The sequence below is a fragment of the Thamnophis elegans genome, chromosome 15, assembly GCF_009769535.1.
Source record: "Thamnophis elegans isolate rThaEle1 chromosome 15, rThaEle1.pri, whole genome shotgun sequence".
Classification (NCBI taxonomy): Eukaryota; Metazoa; Chordata; class Lepidosauria; order Squamata; family Colubridae; genus Thamnophis; species Thamnophis elegans.
In genome coordinates this window covers 42,582,249-42,602,426 of record NC_045555.1, presented here as the reverse complement: position 1 = coordinate 42,602,426, position 20,178 = coordinate 42,582,249, and the positions used below count along the sequence as shown (strand labels likewise).

Here is a 20,178-nt window from a genome sequence, read left to right as displayed (position 1 = left end):
CCTCGGAACAAGAAATAATAAATAAGATACGTGCGCAGAAATGGACAGACTGAGTCTAGAGCTCAAAGATAAGGGTGAGACGGAATATCACGAAATCTGGGACAAATGGTACCGATGGTTAGAAATGAGGGGAAAAGGCCAGGAAAGAAAAACACAGACAAGTTAAGAATTGGAAAATATGGTATTAAGAAGGTAGGAATTGGATATGTATTTGTATGGTTAGTAATTATATAAAAGAAAGGATCAACAGGTCATCTGTCTGACTACACATATCTATGTAATGGATATAAAATGTAATCATTATAAGATCTAATCACTATATGGAAACATTTATGCCAGAAATGTCACACTATGTCCAATGTTTTTAATGTTTATCTAAATAAAAACTTTTTTTTAAAAAAAGAAAAGTATTGGCATTGGATCTTAAAAATTTCAAATACTCTTAACGTTTGAAAATTTGTGGATATTCTTTAAATGTGTGAATATAAGGAAATTCTTGATGCTTTTGAATTCACAACATTATATGACCGTGTGGACAGAACACTTTCGTGTTTCCAAACTCTGTGAACGCAGGCCTCAGAATTAAGTTGCTATGTAGACAGAAGTTATTACGGGGAACCAGGTTGAAATTTAAATGCAGATACATTGAACATAGAATAACAGAGTTGAAAGAGAACTTGGAGGTCATCTAGTCCAACCCCCAGCTTGAGCAGGAGATTCTATATCATTTCAGACAAATGGCTGTCCAGTCTCTTCTTAAATCCTCCAGTGAGGGGGCACCCACAATTTCTGAAGGCAAGCCATTCCACTGCTTGATTGTTTTCACTGTTAAAATAGTCCCCCCCTCTTTGTTACAGCCCCTCAAATATTGGGACATCTTGTCTATCTTGTCTCCCCTAGTCCTTCTCACTAGAGTAGACACATCCAATTTCTGCAATCATTCTTCATATGTTTTAGCTTCCAGGCCCCTAATCATCTTTCTTGCTTTCCTCTGCACTCTTTCCAGAGTTTCAACATTTTTTGTATATCATGGTGAGCAGCATTGGATTCAGTATTCCATGTGTGGTCTTACTAAGGCTTTGTAAAGTGGTACTAATACTTCATGTGATCTTGATTCTATCCATCAATGAAGCAGTGGTGGGTTTCAAAAATTGTTGGAACCTACTCTGTGGGTGTGGCCTCCTTTGTGGGAGTGGCTTGCCACCCATGTGACCGGACGGGAGTGGCTTGCCGCCCATGTGACCGGATATGAAATTATGAATTAGTACTTAGGTCGGTCCAAGTAGCTATTCAGAAGTTAGTGGTTAGAAGCAATCATAAAGCAAGATATGGAATTAAAACCAGAAATATTTTGTTGGCTATTTGAAAGGGAGTATAATATATATTTAATTTTACACATGTTAGCAGCTGCTAGAATTGTGTTTGCGCAATAGTGGAAAAACAGAGATATGTAAATGAATAAATATTACAATGTGCAGGAATAAATAAATTGACAATTAAAATCAAGAAGGCTTTGAATACCTTTTCACGTGGGATTGGTTTTAACAATTGCCAACTAACGGAAACAGAAATTAGAAATCCAAAAGTATGAAAGAAAACACCAATTATGTAAGGAAAGGTCCCTAAAATGTATAAGAAAATATTATTAGATCATTATTAATGCGTAGATAACTGCGGGGCATTACACACCCACCAGTGGTGGGTTTCAGAAATTTTTAGAACCTCTTCTGTAGGTGTGACCTGCTTTCCGGGTCCACTGGTGGAACCTCTTCTAACCAGTTCGGTAGATTTGACGAACCGGTTCTACCGAATAGGTGCGAACTGGTAGGACCCTACCTCTGCAATGAAGCCTCTAGCAATGCATCCTCTAGCAAAAGTGTTGGCTTTTTTGGCTGCTGCTGCACATTGTTGGCTCCTATTTAATCCAAGTGGAGAAAAAATGCTAAAAGAAAGACATACTTCCAAGGAAGCCTAAGAATGCGCATATATTGTTCAATCTGCAGTATTGAGTGCACTATGCTTCACTCTTGTAAACTTCGGCTTTGTGGAGTGCATATGCTTCTGGATGCAATTCAAGATGTGTGTTTTCAGATGTGAAGTCCACAAGGTAGGGAGTCAGTCAACTATCAATTATCTCTGATACTCTCTATCTATCTTGCTAGATTTTGCATCCCCAGGTCCCCTTAGTGAAACAGTGTTACCCGCTGAGTCCCAGGAAGCACCTGGCATCTGCCCTCCAGAAATATGGAGGCCTCAATCCTGTTTTTGGGAAGTCCAGGAAATCCTTCATCTACCTTCAGGTTTTAATCTCTGATTGTTCATTATGGGTGTTCTGGTTTGTGTGCAAGCACATTCTATACCAAGGGTGTCAAACTCAATTTCATTAAAGGCCGCATCAGGGTTGTGTTTAATCTTGGGGGGGGGGGGGTGGCCAGGGTGGGCATGGCCAGCTCAACATCACTTCTGTTGGGGTGCGCCTGTGGTGGCTTGAGCACTCTGCCAGTGAAAACAGGCTCACAAGCTCCATTTTCACTGGCAGAGGGTTGCAGGAGGCATGTCAGCCTAAAACGGTTTTCTCTTGCAGAAGCATTGTGGGCTGGTCCTTTGCTGCTTCCAGGGCGGCCCCGCGGGCCAGATCTAAGTGCCACGTGGGCCGGATCCAGCCCCCAGGTCTTGAGTTTGATACCCCTGTTCTATTTGATTTGAGATTTTGGGGGGTGAATGGGTGGGAGGCTTGAACTTATTTCTTTGCGTTTCTTTTGAATAGTTTTATAACTGGTTGTTTTTTATTATGTTCACTATCCAGGCTTTCACTGTATATATGAGCAACCGTACAAAAATGATTCACAAATAAAGCATTTGTTTTTTTGAAAGTGTATCTGCACATACAGATTCTGTAGTATAAGGAGATTTCCAAATTGCTTGAAATCGCATGCCTCTGGCTATGCTATAGTTCAATCAGTGTGAAGCCCAACTAACTTTGATACTGCCCCTTATATCACTGCACATTTGTTGCGATAGCAATTGTTCCACAGCATGACTTGGACCATAATTTTAAGAATTTGGGAAATGTACCATAATGCTTATTGAGTGACAGCTTGATTATCTTGTCTTCTTGCAGGAAACTCAATACAATGCACTGGTTTTTTTAAAAATGCATACAACATACCTATGAGGTTGGTTAGAGTAGAAGATTATTTGCGGTTGACATTTCCCAGTGAGGGAGATTTGAAAGAAGAAATCATGTACACCTTGGTGATGTGGCTGGTTAATGAACTTCCATTTTGCATAGTGAAATAATGGTTTTCTAGTCTTAAAGAACAGATTTATTTAAGAATTCTGGAATGCACCACTTAAAAGTTGGTTTTGATGTTCATTTGAGCAAACACTACTGCTGCTTTAGATCAATTTTAAATAGTTAACTGCATTTCGAGCCTGTCTTAATCCAGATATGTTGGACTATCTATTACCCACAGTCAGTATGTTCGACTAAAGGTGTAATTTATTTCAACACAAATATTGTTTGTGGACAATAAATTGTTTTTTTCTTACTTTTAAGTTTTTTTGACATTTGTACAAATTAAAAATATTTCAATTGGAATTAGTGTTTTTTTTTTAGATAAATGATGGATTAGTTTATTAAACCGTTGAGTTTACTAAAATATTGACATATTTTTTTTTACCTGGCTTAATGTGGTTGAATTCTTTTTCAATTGTTTCTTCAGCAGTAGTTAACATAAGATTTCTCACGTAGAGGATTTTAACAGATGACATTGTATCTTCATCAACCTCAACTTCTGGTTCTGCCCAATCTACAGCAATCGGATGCCCCCATAATTGTATCCGTCCTGCAATGTAAATGTAATGAAGATAAATGTAAAAAGTGATGGCATCTTTATGGAAGGAGGTAAGAACGTTTTTGTTGAAGAGCTGCATTGGTAAACTGAATTTATGGTATTGTAAAAGATACTGTTGATTTTTAAAACCTTTCCTTATAGTATATAGTTTAACCATCAATCTGAATCTTCTAGGAGTCCATTCAGGACTTACAACCATTTGTTTCAAAATTATAAGAGCTATAGTAATGCAGTGATTTCGTGACCCGACAAAAGGGCGAACAACAAAACCCCGCCCGACTAAACCGTGTCGCTAAAACCGCGACATCATCAGCGCGGCGACAACAGCGTGGAGACAACAGCGCGGAGACAGAAGGGTGCTTTACAACAGCGCATCGGCAGAAAGCCAATTTAACTTAAGGTAAGGGTTAGATTTAGGATTAGGTTTAGGGTTAGGTTTAGGGTTAGGTTTAGGGTTAGGTTTAGGGTTAGGTTTAGGGTTAGGTTTAGGGTTAGGTTTAGGGTTAGGTTTAGGGTTAGGTTTAGGGTTAGGTTTAGGGTTAGGTTTAGGTTAGGTTTAGCGTTACGTTTACGGTTAGGTTTAGGTTTAGGTTTAGTTTTACAGCGCACTTCTGTCGCCGCGCTGTTGTCGGCGCGATTCAGCGCTCATTCATTGGAGAGCTTTAGAACATGCAGTTTTGTCACCGCGGTTTAGTCGGGCGCGGTTTTGTCGTTCGCCCTTTTGTCGGTGAACCCAGTGATTTGAATGCAGTATTGCAGGCTAATTCTGCTGAATGACAACAGTTTGATTCTCACCGGCTCAAGGTTCACTCAGCCTTCCATCCTCCTGAGCTTGGTAAAATGAGGACCCAGATTGTTGGGGGCAATATGCTGACATTGTAAATTGCCCAGAGAGTGCTGTAAAGCAATATGGGGCAGTATATAAGCCTAAATGCTCTTGCTAAGTGCTATAATGAAAAATAGCCACTTATAGCCATTTTTCACACAACCATTGCAGCATCTCCATGCTCATTTGATCAAAGTTTGGACTCTTCAAATGTATTTATGATGTCCTGGGGTCATGTGATCACTTTTTGAGAGCTTCTGACAAGCAAAGTCAATGGGGAAGCCAGATTCACTTAACAACCATGTTACTAACTTAAACAACTTCAGTGATTCACTTAACAACTGGGGCAAGAAACGTTGTAAAATGGAGCAAAACTCACTTAATGTCTCAATTAGCAACAGAAATTTTGGGCTCAAGTGTGGTGGTAAGTCGAGAACTACCTGTAATATTGTTTGAAACAGTTTTGCTACTGTGACTCTTCACCTTGTGAAGCTTGGGAACTGGATTTTGTTAACATGTTGCTATTCTAATTAGCTTCACATCTTACATTAAAGCAGGGGGTCAGCAACTCACGGCTCTGGAGCCGCATGTGGCACTTTCATCCCTCTGCTGCGGCTCCCTGTTGCCAGTCAGCTCCACAATGGATAGGGCTTTCGGGTGGGACACATAGAGGAAAAAGGATGCCGCGCTAGGAAGAGACTCTATAGTGGGGGAACCGGACTTCCAGTCAGCAGGAATGGGAAGCTTCCAGTTAGGACCTTTGTAGCTCTTTGAGTGTTTAAGGTTGCTGACCCCTGCATTAAAGGAAAGTGTGATTTCCTTGAATCAGATTTAGCATCCAGCTCTTTCCCATCACTGAGATACCAATATTCAGTGGGGAAATGGGTGTGAATTTTGACAAGATGATTTCAAGCTGTTACCAGGGCTCAATGTTTTAAAGATTGGATGGGCAGAGTAAGCCTCAAAGAGGTTCCAAATCTGATTTTCACCCACATCTCAGTAACATCAATCACATAAACAAACTGAACAGTTAATCCCTTTTCCAAGTGGTGGTTCCTGGGCATCCTGCTGGGGATCTCCAAAATATCAGAAGATTCTTTGGAGCTCCCTCCAAAGAGGGATTTATGCCCCTCAGACAGGGCTCGCAACTTGAGAGTCCTCCTGGACCCACAGCTGACTTTAGAACATCATCTGTCGGCTGTGACTAGGGGGGCATTTGCCCAGGTTCACCTGGTGCACCAGTTGCGTCCCTACCTGAACTAGGAGGCACTCGCAACAGTCACTCACGCCCTCGTGACCTCAAGACTGGACTACTGCAATGCGCTTTACATGGGGCAGCCCTTGAAGAGTATTCGGAGACTTCAACTCGTGCAGAATGCAGCCGCGCGAGCGATTGTGGGTGCACCTCGGTACACCCACGTAACACCTATTCTCCGCGAGCTGCACTGGCTACCAATCGGTCTTCGAATATGCTTCCAAGTGCTAGTCGTCACTTATAAAGCCCTTCATGGTATTGGACCTGGGTACTTGAGAGACCGCCTGCTGCCAATTACCTCCCAAAGACCCGTTAGATCACACAGGGTCGGCCTCCTCCGGGTTCTGTCCACCAGCCAATGCCACCTGGCTACTACCTGGGGGAGGGCCTTCTCTGTGGCAGCTCCGGCCCTTTGGAACGAACTCCCCGTGGAGATCCGGACCCTCACCTCTCTCCAGGCCTTCCGGAAGGCCGTCAAAACCTGGCTGTGCCGGCAGGCCTGGGGTTGATGAGTTCCCCTCCCCTCTCGACTTGTATGGGTGTATGATTCTTGTTTATTTTAATCACGTGTATTGTGTTTTATGTTCCCTTTCCCCCCCCCTTGAGTTGTTCGCTGCCTTGAGTCCCTCCCGGAGAAGGGCGGCATACAAATAAACTAAATCTGAATCTGAATCTGAATCTGAATCTCCTGACCTTCCGAATGCCTGCCCATGTTTACTATATAGAGCGGTGTCATTCAACCTAGGCAATGTGAAAATGTGTGGACTTCAACTCCCAGATTCCTCAGTCTGGCTGGGGAATTCTAGGAGTTAAAGTCCACACAACATCAAGTTGCAAAGTTTGAGAAATGCTGGTATAGAGTAAACTCAACCTTTCTAGTTTCTTAACCATTTTAATGGTTGTGAAGGTATGGCTGTGAAGGTTGGCTATGAAGGTTGGACCATAAAGAAAGGCTGAGCACCAAAGAATTGAGGCCTTTGAACTATGGTGCTGGAGAAGATTCCTGTGAGTCCCTCAGACTGCAAGGTGATCAAACCGGTCAGTCCTAGAGGAGATCAACCCTGACTGCTCTTCAGAAGGCCAGATCCTGAAGATAAAACTCAAATACTTGGGCCACCTAATGAGAAGAAAGGACTCACTGGAGAAGAGCTTAATGCTGGGAAACATTGAGGGCCAGAAGAAGAACGGGATGACAGAGAATGAGGTGGCTGGATGGAGTCACTGAAGCAGTCGGTGTGAGCTTAAATGGACTCCAGGGATGGCAGAGGACAGGAAAGCCTGAAGGAACATTGTCCATGGGGTCATGAGGGGTCAGACATGACTTCACAACTAGCAACAACAACAACCATTTTAATAATGCTTAGCATCTATTCTGGTCAACTTCTCAGCTCTCTTAAAACCCACACAGACTTTACACCCTTCGTCAGAGGCACTCAAAGATGCAAAATAGCTAGCAAACTGCCAGGCCATACTGGAAAGAGGGAAGGAGGGCCAGAGGTTTTCCACTGTTGAAAGTGGGGGATTCTTTTTTCCTGCCTCAGGTGGTAAAATAATTTGATCAGTGGGGAGAGTTCTGCACACTGAGAAGGAAGGTAAGGGAATAAGGATAACTTTGTGACCCCTGTCTCATGTTTCTTGCATGAAAAGCTTGACAAAAGCATTAAGAACGATACGATTGAACTGGAGATCAATCTTTGGGTTTTTTATTTTTATTTTATTTTTAAAATACCATATTTTTTGGAGTATAAGATGCACCCTCCCCCCTAAAAGAGTGTGGAAATGTTGGTGCGTCTTATACACTGAATAAAGCTGTTTTTGGCCTCCTGAAGCCCCTCCTCTGCATTGTGAAAAATGGCTATTTTTGCCTTCCCCACCCCTCCAGAGCTGAGGTGGCGCAGTGGTTAGATGCAGTACTGCAGTCACTTCAGCTGACTGCTAAGCTGCAGTTCGGTGGTTCAAATCTTACCGGCTCAAGGTTGACTCAGCCTTCCATCCTTCCGAGGTGGGTAAAATGAGGACCCAGACTGTGGGGGCAATATGCTGACTCTGTAAACCGCTTAGAGAGGGCTGAAAGCCCTATGAAGCGGTATATAAGTCTAACTGCTATTCCTATTGCTATTCTGCAGGCTTGAGCAGGGCTGGGGGAAGGGAAAATTGCCTTCTCCCAGCCCTGCTGAAGCCTGCAGAGTGTTCCTGGGGGCCTGGGAGGACAAAAACCTTTTTTCCTGACTTACCTCTTTGAAATATGTGTGCATCTTATACACAGGTGTATTTTATAGTCCAAAAAATACAGTAACTACTGGTATTGGGGATAAGCCCACAGACCCCTTAGTCAAATCAATAAGTAACTTGTAATTTGCTGCTTTTTCATTATAGCAGTTAGACTTATATACCGCTTCATAGGGCCTTCAGCCCTCTCTAAGCGGTTTACAGAGTCAGCATATTGCCCCCAACAACAATCCGGGTCCTCATTTCACCCACCTCGGAAGGATGGAAGGCTGAGTCAACCCTGAGCCAGTGAGATTTGAACAGCCGAACTGCTGAACTGCAGTCAGCTGAAGTAGCCTGCAGTGCTGCATTTAACCACTGCGCCACCTCGGCTCTTACCCTCTCCCTCCCAATTACCCTCTCCCTCCCAATTGCAGCTTGAGGTTGGTTTGGCTACATGTTGGTTTGGAATTTTTTGGGGCCCTACCTGGGAGCAGTTTCCGTCTTGCCATAGCTGCTGCTCGATGGCTTCCATATTCCACAAATGCAAATCCCCGGTTTTTTGCTTTATCGGCTGCACTGGGGTACACAATGACATCGATCACACCTTCCGTCACTTTCCGCATCTCGGCTAAAATTTCTTCCCTCTTCTTGGCTTTTGGGATTCCTCCCACGAATAAACGGCAGTTGTCCACACTGGCACAAACGCCGAGTAACCGACCGTCCCTGTGTGAAAAGAGAATTTCATTGAGTGGAGTGAAACTCCCTGGAAAATCTTGGCCGGGAATATGATGTAGAACCTATGTTGTTTTGCGAATGGTGTGAGTAACACAAATAATCAAATGACCAGTAAATGTCTATGGAGATTCCCAGTGTTTTTTTCCCAAAAGGCAACTGGACTTTTTTTTTCTTTGAAAATGTTTCACTTCTCACCCAAGAAGCTTCTTCAGTTCTGAACTGAACTTCAATTTCTAGAACTGAAGAAGCTTCTGGGATGAGAAGTAAAATGTTTTCAAGGAAAAAAACACAAAAGAAAATCTAGTTGTCCTTTGGAAAAAACACTGGGACAAGGGATCAATAGTTTACCAAATGCTGGAGTTGTCAAAAGGTTAAGCATTTTGGATAAAAATGTGGTGGATCATGCAAAATATCTTTAAAAGAAGGATAAAGTTTACTCCTCAGCTATTCTTACTAGGTATATGTACTGACTTTACAGTGGTAGAGACTAACTTGATTCTGCATCTAATAACGGCAGCAAGACTGTTGGTGGCGCAATACTGGAAGAAGGAAGACTTGCCTACGACTCAAGAATGGACATTGAAAGTTACAAACTTAGCCGAGATGGCTAAAATATCGGCATATCTTAAAGATCACTCAAATGAGAGATATAAACGAGACTGGAAAAAATGGATTGACTATATACAAAATAAATACGGGACCAAGAAATTCCAGTTAGCCTATGCTTAAGATCAGAAATGATTTAAATTGTTTAAAGTTAGTTCAGCAAGAAGAAGCTAAGGTCAATGTAGAATGTTATTAATTTCTTTATTTTTTTTTCTCAATAGATTTTAGACTGTGTTTGTTAGAAATCCATACCGTGTATGGGTTCTGGGAAGTCGGGGGGGGGGGAAGGAGGAGGGGGGTTGGGGTGGAGGGTGGAGGGAGGGAGGGGTATATATTAGGCTAGACAAGAATTTGGTGGTAAACTAGAATTATATTGACATACAAAAAATTGTACTTCGATGTCTTACTGATTGAGGAATGATGAAATGTTTGTCTTAAAACAAATAAAACTTTTGAACTTAAAAAAACAATAGTTTACCAAATGCTTCATTAACAATACAATGCAGCTTTTGTGGGAGAAATGACTATTTTCACACAAATGGATAAATGACAAGATAAAGTTTTACACAGATGTTTATTTTATTTCTCCTTTGTTAAATTAAAGGAATTTCTAGATTGATGGTTCATAGTGCTATCAGTAGGAGACATCTAGGAGCATAATTCCAACATCCTCTCTTTAAATATATATTTTTGTGTAAATTTTAAAAAGGTGGAATTAATGGTAGGTAACGTAAGAAGGTTGAAAAGGTAAGTTTTACCCTCTTCAGGCAAGCAATTGCACAGGAAGACCAGAGCTGGTTTTGATTCTTCAGTACCAAAATGGTGTATCCAATAAAATGTTACTTTTGGGAATTCGAAGCACCCGAGAGTGTTTCCTTTTTTTTTTTATTCACTAGTTGACCAGTTGACCATTGTTCTCTGTCTCAAATTATTAAAATTAGGTAGGCAACAAAATGCTAAATTCTAGACTCTAGAGTATGAAAAAAGTCTTTGAGGTCAATCTCTACCTTGGCTTCTCAAAATCTCTTTCCCACAAATATTAGTTCCTCCCAGCCACGTGCATATTGTTTTCAGGACTTGATCTGGAGATTTTAATTTATTGATCCGTGCTGTGAATTTGTTCATTTGTATGTTGTTTTAGAAATGAAGATGATGTGGCTTTGCTAATACTGACTTCAATATAAGTTGCATGCTACTGGACCTGGCTACCTGAGAGACCGCCTCCTGCCATTTACCTCCCAACGACCAATAAGATTGCACAGGTTGGGCCTCCTCCGGGTGCCGTTGACTGGACAATGCCGGCTGGCAGCCCCCCGAGGGAGGGCCTTCTCTGTAGCTGCACCGGCCTTATGGAACGAGCTACCCGTGGAGATCCGGACCCTCACCACTCTCCCGGCCTTCCGTAAAGCGACTAAGACCTGGCTGTTCCGGCAGGCCTGGGGCTGTTGAGTAATACTCCAGCCCCACGTGACTGAATGGTGATTTTGTTTTAAATAATTGTACTTTTAATATTCTATGTCTTTGCTTTGTTGTGAGCCGCCCAGAGTCCCTAAATTTTATTAAAGTTACAAAGTAAAGTTACAAAGTTACTTCTCACAAATAAGTTAATATAACAGAAATGTGGTATAAGAGAAATTAAGTTCAAAAATGTGGTTTCAAGCTGAGGTGTGTACAGTTAACTCTTACTTTTTTTGTGAGAAAAGAACAAATTACTGAGAGGAAACAGGAATGAAGAAAGACATGTGAAATGAATACTAACTCCAACCGTTGTTTATATATTTGGAATTCTGTAAAATATTTGGAATTTTACCTCATATTTGGTAAATATTGCCTGATATTTGGAATTCTGTAAAATATTTGGAATTTTAACTAATATTTGGTAAATGTTGCCTAATATTTGGAATTCTGTAAAAGCCTTAAATTTTTATCATTCTCAGCAGCAAGTTGTAGGAAGGCATCAGACTTACAAAGTCCTATTTGAAGAAAAATATGGTCTTGTTTCATCCATCCATTTTTTTTACAGATGTTGCTTTATTTTGTGTTGCCTTGTTTCCAGGGGTTCCACCACAAAACCGCAGTAGACTAAAGCGCGTGTGACTAAAGCGCGGTGACAAAACCGCACCGTCAAAACCGCGTGACAACAGCGCGCCGACAACAGCGCGCTGACAGAAGCGCGCTGTAACATAACCCTAAAAATAACCCTAAACCTAACGCTAAACCTACCCTAAACCTACCCTAAACCTAACCCTAAACCTAACCCTAAACCTAACCCAAAACCTAACCCTAAGCCTTACCTTAAGTTAAATCATTCTTCTGTCGGCGCGCTGTTGTTGGCGCGCTGTTGTGGGCGCGCTTTTGACATCGCGGTTTTATCGCCGCGGTGTTGTCGGCGCGCTTTAGTCTACCGCGGTTATGTCGTGCCATGGTTTCCAGGCACTGAAGTTTACACCATTTGTTAAATTTTATGGTCTCTGAAGGCAAAATACCAACCCATTAAATAAAAATTAGCCAAGTCAGCTTACCGAATTTCATAATTGTTCAGTTGCTTGATTGCATTCTTTGCCTCTTGCTTGTTACAGAATGTTACAAAGGCATATCCTCTGTTATTTCCACTGAAATCCATCATCATCCTCATCTCATAGATTTTACCAATCTGGAAAATTCAAGCACAAAGTTCCATAGGTTTTTGGTTCTTTTTAAAGAAAGGGAATTGTTACCTGCATAACAGTTTATCAAGGTCTGTTGTCCTCACAATTCTGAGTGCATACCTGTTTCATTTTAGGACAGGTTGCCTTACAATAGACCAGTGTTTCTCAACCTTGGTCACTTGAAGATGTCTGGACTTCAACTCCCAGAATTCCCCAGCCAGCATAGCTGGCTGGGGAATTCTGGAAGTTGAAATCCGGACATCTTCAAGTGGCCAAGGTTGAGAAACACTGCAATAGACTTTATTTGAGATCTGTTTTCTGACTCACATATACATTTGAATCAATCAATCAATCAATCAATCAATCAATCAAACCAACCAACCAACCAACCAACCCAAGAGGCATATGCTGAAGCTTCAGGAAGTTAGTAAAGATCTTTATTAACAAATTCCAATTATAATAGACTTGTTTCAGGAAACCTCTGTGTTTCTTAAACATTTTTCCCTTTCAAGTCTCTTTCCTACTTTTAAAAATTATGAATGACCCCCAAATAACTTTTGTTTGTGTGAGTTGGGTTATTTGACATTTATTATATTAAAAATTAATATTAACACTTTTTTTTGCTGCTACTACTTATCATGGTTGGTAGGATTTTGATATGGTGTTATTTTTCTACGTAGGCTGGCAAATGATTTTGATTTTTGAGGGCTCCTGAAAGAATGGAGAACCCCCCTTAAGAAACCATAGAAACACTGATTCAAATCTACCCCGTTTCCCTAAAAATAAGACCTACATGGATAATAAGCCCAATCGGGCTTTAGAGCGCATGCACTAAAATAAGCCCTCCCCCAAAATAAGTCCTTCCAGAAAATATTGCAACACAGCAGCCGCCATGAGGTGACCACACTCGCTATTTCTTGCACCTCAGAAATAATAAGACCTCCCTGAAAATAAGGCCAAGCGCTTATTTCGGGAGTCAAAAGAAAATAAGACCCTGTCTTATTTTCAGGGAAACATGGTAAGAAACACTGATTTAAATTTAAGTCATATTATCTTGAATGAATATGTTTCTTCTTGGTTTTTAACTTAAGTTGTAATAATAAATTAATGAAATCAATACTAAATTTTCATTATGAATATACTATAAAATCTACGGTAATATTATTGCACTGAATTGTATGCATTGAGAAAAAAACTTCAGTACAAATTTGGCAGAAAATAGTTCCCTAGTCAAAGCAGTACAAGTAAAAGAGTTTTTTTTCGCATTTAGACACTTAGAATAACTTTATTGTCATTTTGAATGTACACCAATTGGCATACATTAAAGTGAAATTTCGTTGCATATGAATGTGGGAAAATATTATTATTATTATTCTCTTCCTTAGTATCATCTATCTCTTCCAACTTATTACTTTAACCATGTTGCTTGTATCTTTCAATTTATATTGTTTTTATTTGTTTCTTAATACGATTTGATAGCTTATTAGTAACCTTGACTATCACTAAGTGTTGTATCTTTTTATTCTTGATGAATATATTTTATTCTCCTTAGGTATACTGAGAGCATATACACCAAAGACAAATTCCTTGTGTGTCCAATCACACTTGACCAATAAAGAATTCCATTCTATTCTACAAGCTGAGGATAGCCATTTAAAGTTGGTTATAGCAGTTAGACTTATATACCGCTTCATAGGGCTTTCAGCCCTCTCTAAGTGGTTTACAGAGTCAGCATATCGCCCCCACAGCCTGGGTCCTCATTTCATCCACCTCGGAAGGAAGGAAGGCTGAGTCAACCTTGAGCCGGTGAGATTAGAACCGCTGAACTGCAGATAACAGTCAGCTGAAGTGGCCTGCAGTACTGCACCCTAACCACTGCACCACCTCGGCTCATACAAGACTACAAGCCAGGGTGAAGAGGAAACGTGCCAGCAGTTTGGGGAGTGGAGTTCCACTGGCCACCCAGTCAGCCACACCCACCCAGTCCCCCGAGGTCAACCATAGCCCTAATGCAGCCCTCAATGAAATTGAGTTTGACACCACTGCTATAGGAGATGATCAGGCTGAGCCTGAAAGAGAGATCAAACGCATCATCAGTCTCAAGTCCCTTCCCGCCCACAAGAGATATAAGTCCTGCCCACCTTGAATTCCATTGACTCTTATCTACTGCCATTTTCTTTGGCCATTATTAGATAGCAATAGCAATAGCTGTTAGACTTATATACCGCTTCATAGGGCTTTCAGCCCTCTCTAAGCGGTTTACAGAGTCAACATATTACCCCCAACAACAATCCGGGTCCTCATTTTACCCACCTCGGAAGGATGGAAGGCTGAGTCAACCTTGAGCCGATGAGATTAGAACCGCTGAACTGCAGATAACAGTCAGCTGAAGTGGCCTGCAGTACTGCACCCTAACCACTGCGCCACCTCGGCTCGGTTATGAATGAAGTGACATATAAGCCTAAGGAAAATAAATAGACAGGTGGCTGCTTTTGTATACTTAGCCCTCACTGAGACATTGAGTATACTCTGAAGAATAATTTTCTATCTTCCAATTGCTATCTTCCAAATGTGTTTGATTTCAATTCCCGTAGACCCTAGCCAGCAGTGGCCAATGGCCATGGTGGTTAAAATTATTGGGGTGGAAATTCAATACGGACCATTTACAATGACACTGAAAAAACTGACTTATGACCGTTTTTTCACATTTATGTCTGTTGCGGCATCCCTGTGGTCACATGATCAAAATTCGGAAGCCTGGAAACGGGCACATATTTATGACGGTTGCAGTGTCCCAGGGTCATGGTATCATTATACTTATTACAAAGGATCCCCAAATTATGGATTTTTAGTTATTTCTGATATGTTTCCTTAGTTGGATCTGCATTGATGAGCACCATTTTAGTTAGAAATTAACGGCTTCTAAATGAATGTGGATTAGTCAATGTAATACTTTAACCACTTCAAGAGTGGTTAAAGTATTACATTGGCTCTGGGAGTAATATAGGGAGTAATATACAGAATAGTAGACATATTTGTCTAAGAACAGCACTAAATCTACTACTCACAATAGAATCCCTTATGCCACCAGACTTGGGGCTTGGACAATCTGGAACTGCTACGCCTGTGGTATGATCTAAGCACAGTACACAAAATTGTCTGCTACAACATCTTACCTGTCAACAACTTCTTCAGCTTCAACCTCAATAATATACGGGCAAACAATCAATACAAGCTCAAGGTAAACCGCTCCAGACTCGGTTGCAGAAAATACAACTTGAGCAACAGAGTGGTCAACGCCTGGAATGTTCTACCTGATTCCATTGTTAGATCATCAAACCCGCAAAACTTTAACCTTTAACTGTCTACTGTGGACCTCACCCCATTCCTAAGAGGTCCATAAGGGGCGTGCATAAGCGTACCAGCGTGCCTACCGTCCCTGTTCTACTATCCCCATTTATTTGTATTCATTTCCTTTGTTCGTGTCCATGTTCATATTTATACCTGCTATCTTGTACATGTTTGACTAAATAAATAAATAAATAAATAAATAAATAAATAAATAAATAAAATAAAAAAAAATCCTGTGTCATCTTGAAGATTATTGTGTCTCCAGAACGCTACTTAGAAATGATAGAGGCTGCCACAAAGATATTTGAGTAAAATCACATTTAAAGATTACACGTGGACTTACAAAATGGGATGCTTAACTGTTGTAATATAGTTCCTTGTGTAGGCGTAGCGGTCACCCATGTCCCAGTGGATAACGGGTCATGCAGAGCCACGCTGAACCACACAGGAGAAAACAAACTCCTAAAACTCCATAACATCCTGATAGTTCATAACATAACATCCTGAGATGTGCCCTATCAATGACGCTCAGGATTTGACCATATATAGACAGAACTTCCCTGAGCAGTGGATTAGAAATTGTACTTTTACAGGTTGTTTTTAACCACATGCTATTGCTCCTCCTGCCTTTGTCCTATCTCAATAAAAGGGGCTCTCAGACCCCCAATCTGGGTTGCTCCATCCCGAGAAAGATTGTGTCCTGTCTTTTCTCCACATTGGCCTCATGGACGAACCACGGGAACATTACACTTAACTGGGAATTGCAAATTGGCTATCTCCAGTCAATATTTAAAAGTGGGTTATTTGTGGTGCAATTATTAAAAGTGAATGAAACGGAGACAGAGCAGTGCTGTGTTGTGTGGACCATGGATACATTGAAGGATAAGGTTTACACCTGGCAACCCACTGCTCTGGGGAGCCCAACAAGGTTTTGACTATGACCTATGAGATGTTAGAAAATGTAACATCTGAGCTGCTGTGGTAGAGCCTCTGTCTAACATGTGGTGCTGTTCTAGAGAAAAAAAATATCCAAAGAAATGTGTTGCATCCACAAAAATACATTCAGATCTCCAATTTCTCCTGAGAAATCCAGACACCGGGACTGCAGAGAAACGTTCATTTAATTTTACTTGCTTTAGGTACAAGTCCTGCCAATAACTTCATTCCTTTGAATATTGAAGAAAAGAAAACCTACTAAATTATATTATTACTTTTTCACATAATGGAATAAGTTCATCTTCAAAGAGATCTCGGGGAAGTTTTCCAACGAAAATCTCACAACCTCGTTCTGGGGGTGGTCCATTCCAATCTGGTGGTGGCCCTCCATATTTTCGTTGACCATTTTCCTTAATGAAAGAAAAACAAAATTTTTGAATTGTATAGAATTTCAACATTGCTTATATCCCTAGTCATTTCACTGAATTGTCTTCCTATAGTTATACCTTTTTCACTTAAACCTTCTCCTCCTTTTATTATTTGCTTCTGGTTCTGTCCTGACTCCATTAGATATGTTTTAGAATCTCTGTTTACCTCTCAAGTGAATAAGGAACTTACCAAGTCATGAGGAAAGACCATATAAAGATGGCTGGAATTGTGCAAGAATGAAGACAAACTTGGTTCATTTTGTATTTCATTGTCTCATTCAAATTGCAAATATATACTTCCTGAATCATTATGGTAAATTAAATGTGTGTGTCAGTGGTGGGATTCAAATTTTTCTACTACCGGTTCTGTGAGCGTGGCTTGGTGGACATGGTGTGGCTTGGTGGGCATGGCAGGGGAAGGATACTGCAAAATCTCCATTCCCTCCCCACTCCAGGGGAAGGATACTGCAAAATCCTAATTTCCTCCTGATCAGCTGGGACTTGGGAGGCAGAGAAAAGATGGAGGTGGGGCCAGTCAGAGGTGGCATTTACCGTTTCTCCAAACTATTCAAAATTTCCACTAGCGGTTCTCCAGAACTGGTCAGAAAGAGCCGAGGTGGCGCAGTGGTTAGGGTGCAGTACTGCAGGCCACTTCAGCTGACTGTTATCTGCAGTTCAGCAGTTCTAATCTCACCGGCTCAAGGTTGACTCAGCCTTCCATCCTTCCGAGGTGGGTGAAATGAGGACCCAGACTGTGGGGGCGATATGCTGACTCTGTAAAGCGCTTAGAGAGGGCTGAAAGCCCTATGAAGCGGTATATAAGTCTAACTGCTATTGCTATTGCTAATACCACCTCTGGTGTGTGTGCGAGAGAGTGCATGTTTGTGTCTCTCTGTGTGTATATTTGTCCCTCATTATGTTAGGTTGCAATGCATTACTAGAGGAAGCTGTATAGAAAGCTATGTATATTATGTAAAAAGCAAACATATTAGCTCATGCATACAGTATATTTAGGAGAAATGTGCATGAGAACACATTCAATTTGTCTCTCTCTGTGTGTAGTTTAAGGCCATAAATCTGCATGGAAGGTAAGAGAATGAACAACTGATTGGAAAAAAACTTAAGACCAATTATCAGTGACCTAATTGTCCCTCTGACGAATCCTCAGTTCACATTGATATGTCAAATGCAGGGCTACAATGTGAATTGGCAGTTCACAGAAACATCCCTGGTAGCAAGGTTATCAGAACGGAAGTCTCTGGCACTGGAAAACCTATGTATCATTAGATCCTCATTAAAAAACAAAAGATATTACTTAGGGGAGAACTTCTGGTGAAAGCCATTGGGAAGCGTGCATCAATCTCCTTGTTTTACTTTCAAATTAGCAACCTAAAAGTTATATTTAGGGGGACAGGGAATTTCCTACCTGAATCAAACTATATCCTGTGCGCTGAATTAAAGTGCGTAGGGCAGCTTCTTTCTGTGTGCCGGTCAATCCATCCCCGGATTTTTTATTTGATTCCATTGTGTGTGATTACCACCAAAAAATCAGGTTAATTAGGAGTACTCACTGCAATCAAATTTAAGATAAATTAAGCAAATTAAAATAGTTCTGTAAAGGAAATTTCCATCACAGCAATGAGGAAGGTCTGTATAGGAATCACTCAGAGTAATTAGAAAACAGAACTGGAAATCCAACACCTTCAGAAAGGACAGAGAATCAGGCTGAGAATCTTCTTATTTCAGAAGATTTGTGAGGACTTTGAGACATGAAATTGTTCAGATGGTCCACTCCAGTGGTGGGTTTCAAAAATTGTTTGAACCTACTCCGTGGGCGTGGCCTCCTTTGTGGGAGTGGCTGCCCACCCATGTGACCGGATGGGAGTGGCTTGCCGCCCATGTGACTGGATATGAAGATGCCGACGACACTTGTCAGAACCACCTTAAATTACCTCCCACACAGCACTGGCATGCATAAGAATATGATGTAAACTTGTTTTTTAAAAGGCATCTTTGGTTTGCATTAAAACAACTTCAACCCACGCAATGTTCTGATTGCACCACAAACGCAGTAGTCATCCTTACCTTTCACAGAGGCACTGAGTTTTATAAATATGAGCATGATAGTGTAGAATAATCATATCCAAGGACCAGTGGTGGGTTTCAAAAATTTTTGGAAGCTCTTCTGTAGGTGTGGCCTGCTTTCCGGGTCCACTGGTGGAACCTCTTCTAACCGGTTCGGTAGATTTGACGAACCGGTTCTACCGAATAGGTGCAAACTGGTAGGAACCCACCTCTGGTCCACTCCAAAATAATGTATAAAGCAGCGGCTTCCAACCTTTATTATTTATTTTTATTAAATATATTTATATGCCGCCCAATCCCAAAGGACTCCGGGCAGCTTACAAAAATAAGAAAAAAAGGGAAAAAAAACACATAACAAGAAAAGAAACAGTTTAAAACAGCAACACCCTCATACATTCATTCTAATCGGGGCCGGACCTCAACAATGAGGTCAACAGCCCCAGGCCTGCCACAACAGCCAAGTTTTTACAGCTTTCCTGAAGGCCATGAGAGTGGGTATGGTCCGGATCTCCGCGGGGAGCTGGTTCCAGAGAGTCGGAGCAGCCACAGAGAAGGCTCTCCTCCGGGGGCCCGCCAGCCGACACTGTCTGGCTGACGGCATCTGAAGGAGGCCCAATCTGTGGGATCTTACTGGCCGCTGGGAGGTATGTGGCAGCAGGCGGTCTTGAACCTTTTGGACATCAGGGACTAGTTCTTTGGAGAGAGGCTTTTCTGCAGACCAGAGGGGACGTGGTTTTACATATTGCCTACCTCCTGAAGATGGGGCTTCACTTGTTTGCACAGCCCAGTCTCTGGAATGCCGCATTCCAGTGCTGCTCCATGGACTGAGAGGTGGGGACCCTTGGTATAAAGCTTTTATATGAAGCAATGCCTGGCTTTAGCTTGTGTTGTTTGAAATGTCCTCTATTCCTTTAAATCAGGGTGTCAAACTCAAAGCCTGGGGCCAGATATGGCCCGCGAGTTGTTTAAATCTGGCCTGTGGGGTTGCCTTGGAAAAGGCAAAGGACCTGCTTGCAGTGCCTTTGCCAGTGAAAGCAGAGCTTGGGAGGGCCATGCACGACCCTCACAAGCTCCATTTTCATTAGCAGAGGGCTGCAGGAGGCCATTGCAGCCAAAAATGGAGCTTGCAAAGGCTGCAGATGATCCTCCTGAGCTCCGTTTTTGCTGGCAGAGGGTTGCAGGAAACCGTTGCAGCCGAAGATGGAGCTTGGGAGCCCATTTTGGCTGGCAGAGCACTCGG

General features: G+C 41.7%; 1 protein-coding gene across 2 annotated transcripts in view; it reads right to left on the bottom strand.

Moving 5' to 3' along the window:
* A1CF (APOBEC1 complementation factor) overlaps nucleotides 1-20,178 on the bottom strand; it is a 63,617-nt gene that overhangs the window by 24,923 nt on the left and 18,516 nt on the right. For both annotated transcript variants that reach the window (XM_032232115.1, XM_032232116.1), the window contains exons 2-6: nucleotides 18,280-18,423; nucleotides 16,701-16,835; nucleotides 12,013-12,143; nucleotides 8,634-8,872; nucleotides 3,684-3,848 (exon numbers count right to left, since the gene is read on the bottom strand). In XM_032232115.1, the coding sequence (XP_032088006.1) occupies nucleotides 3,684-3,848; nucleotides 8,634-8,872; nucleotides 12,013-12,143; nucleotides 16,701-16,835; nucleotides 18,280-18,378 (769 nt within the window). In that variant the 5' untranslated portion in view covers nucleotides 18,379-18,423. The remainder of the gene's footprint in view (nucleotides 1-3,683; nucleotides 3,849-8,633; nucleotides 8,873-12,012; nucleotides 12,144-16,700; nucleotides 16,836-18,279; nucleotides 18,424-20,178) is intronic.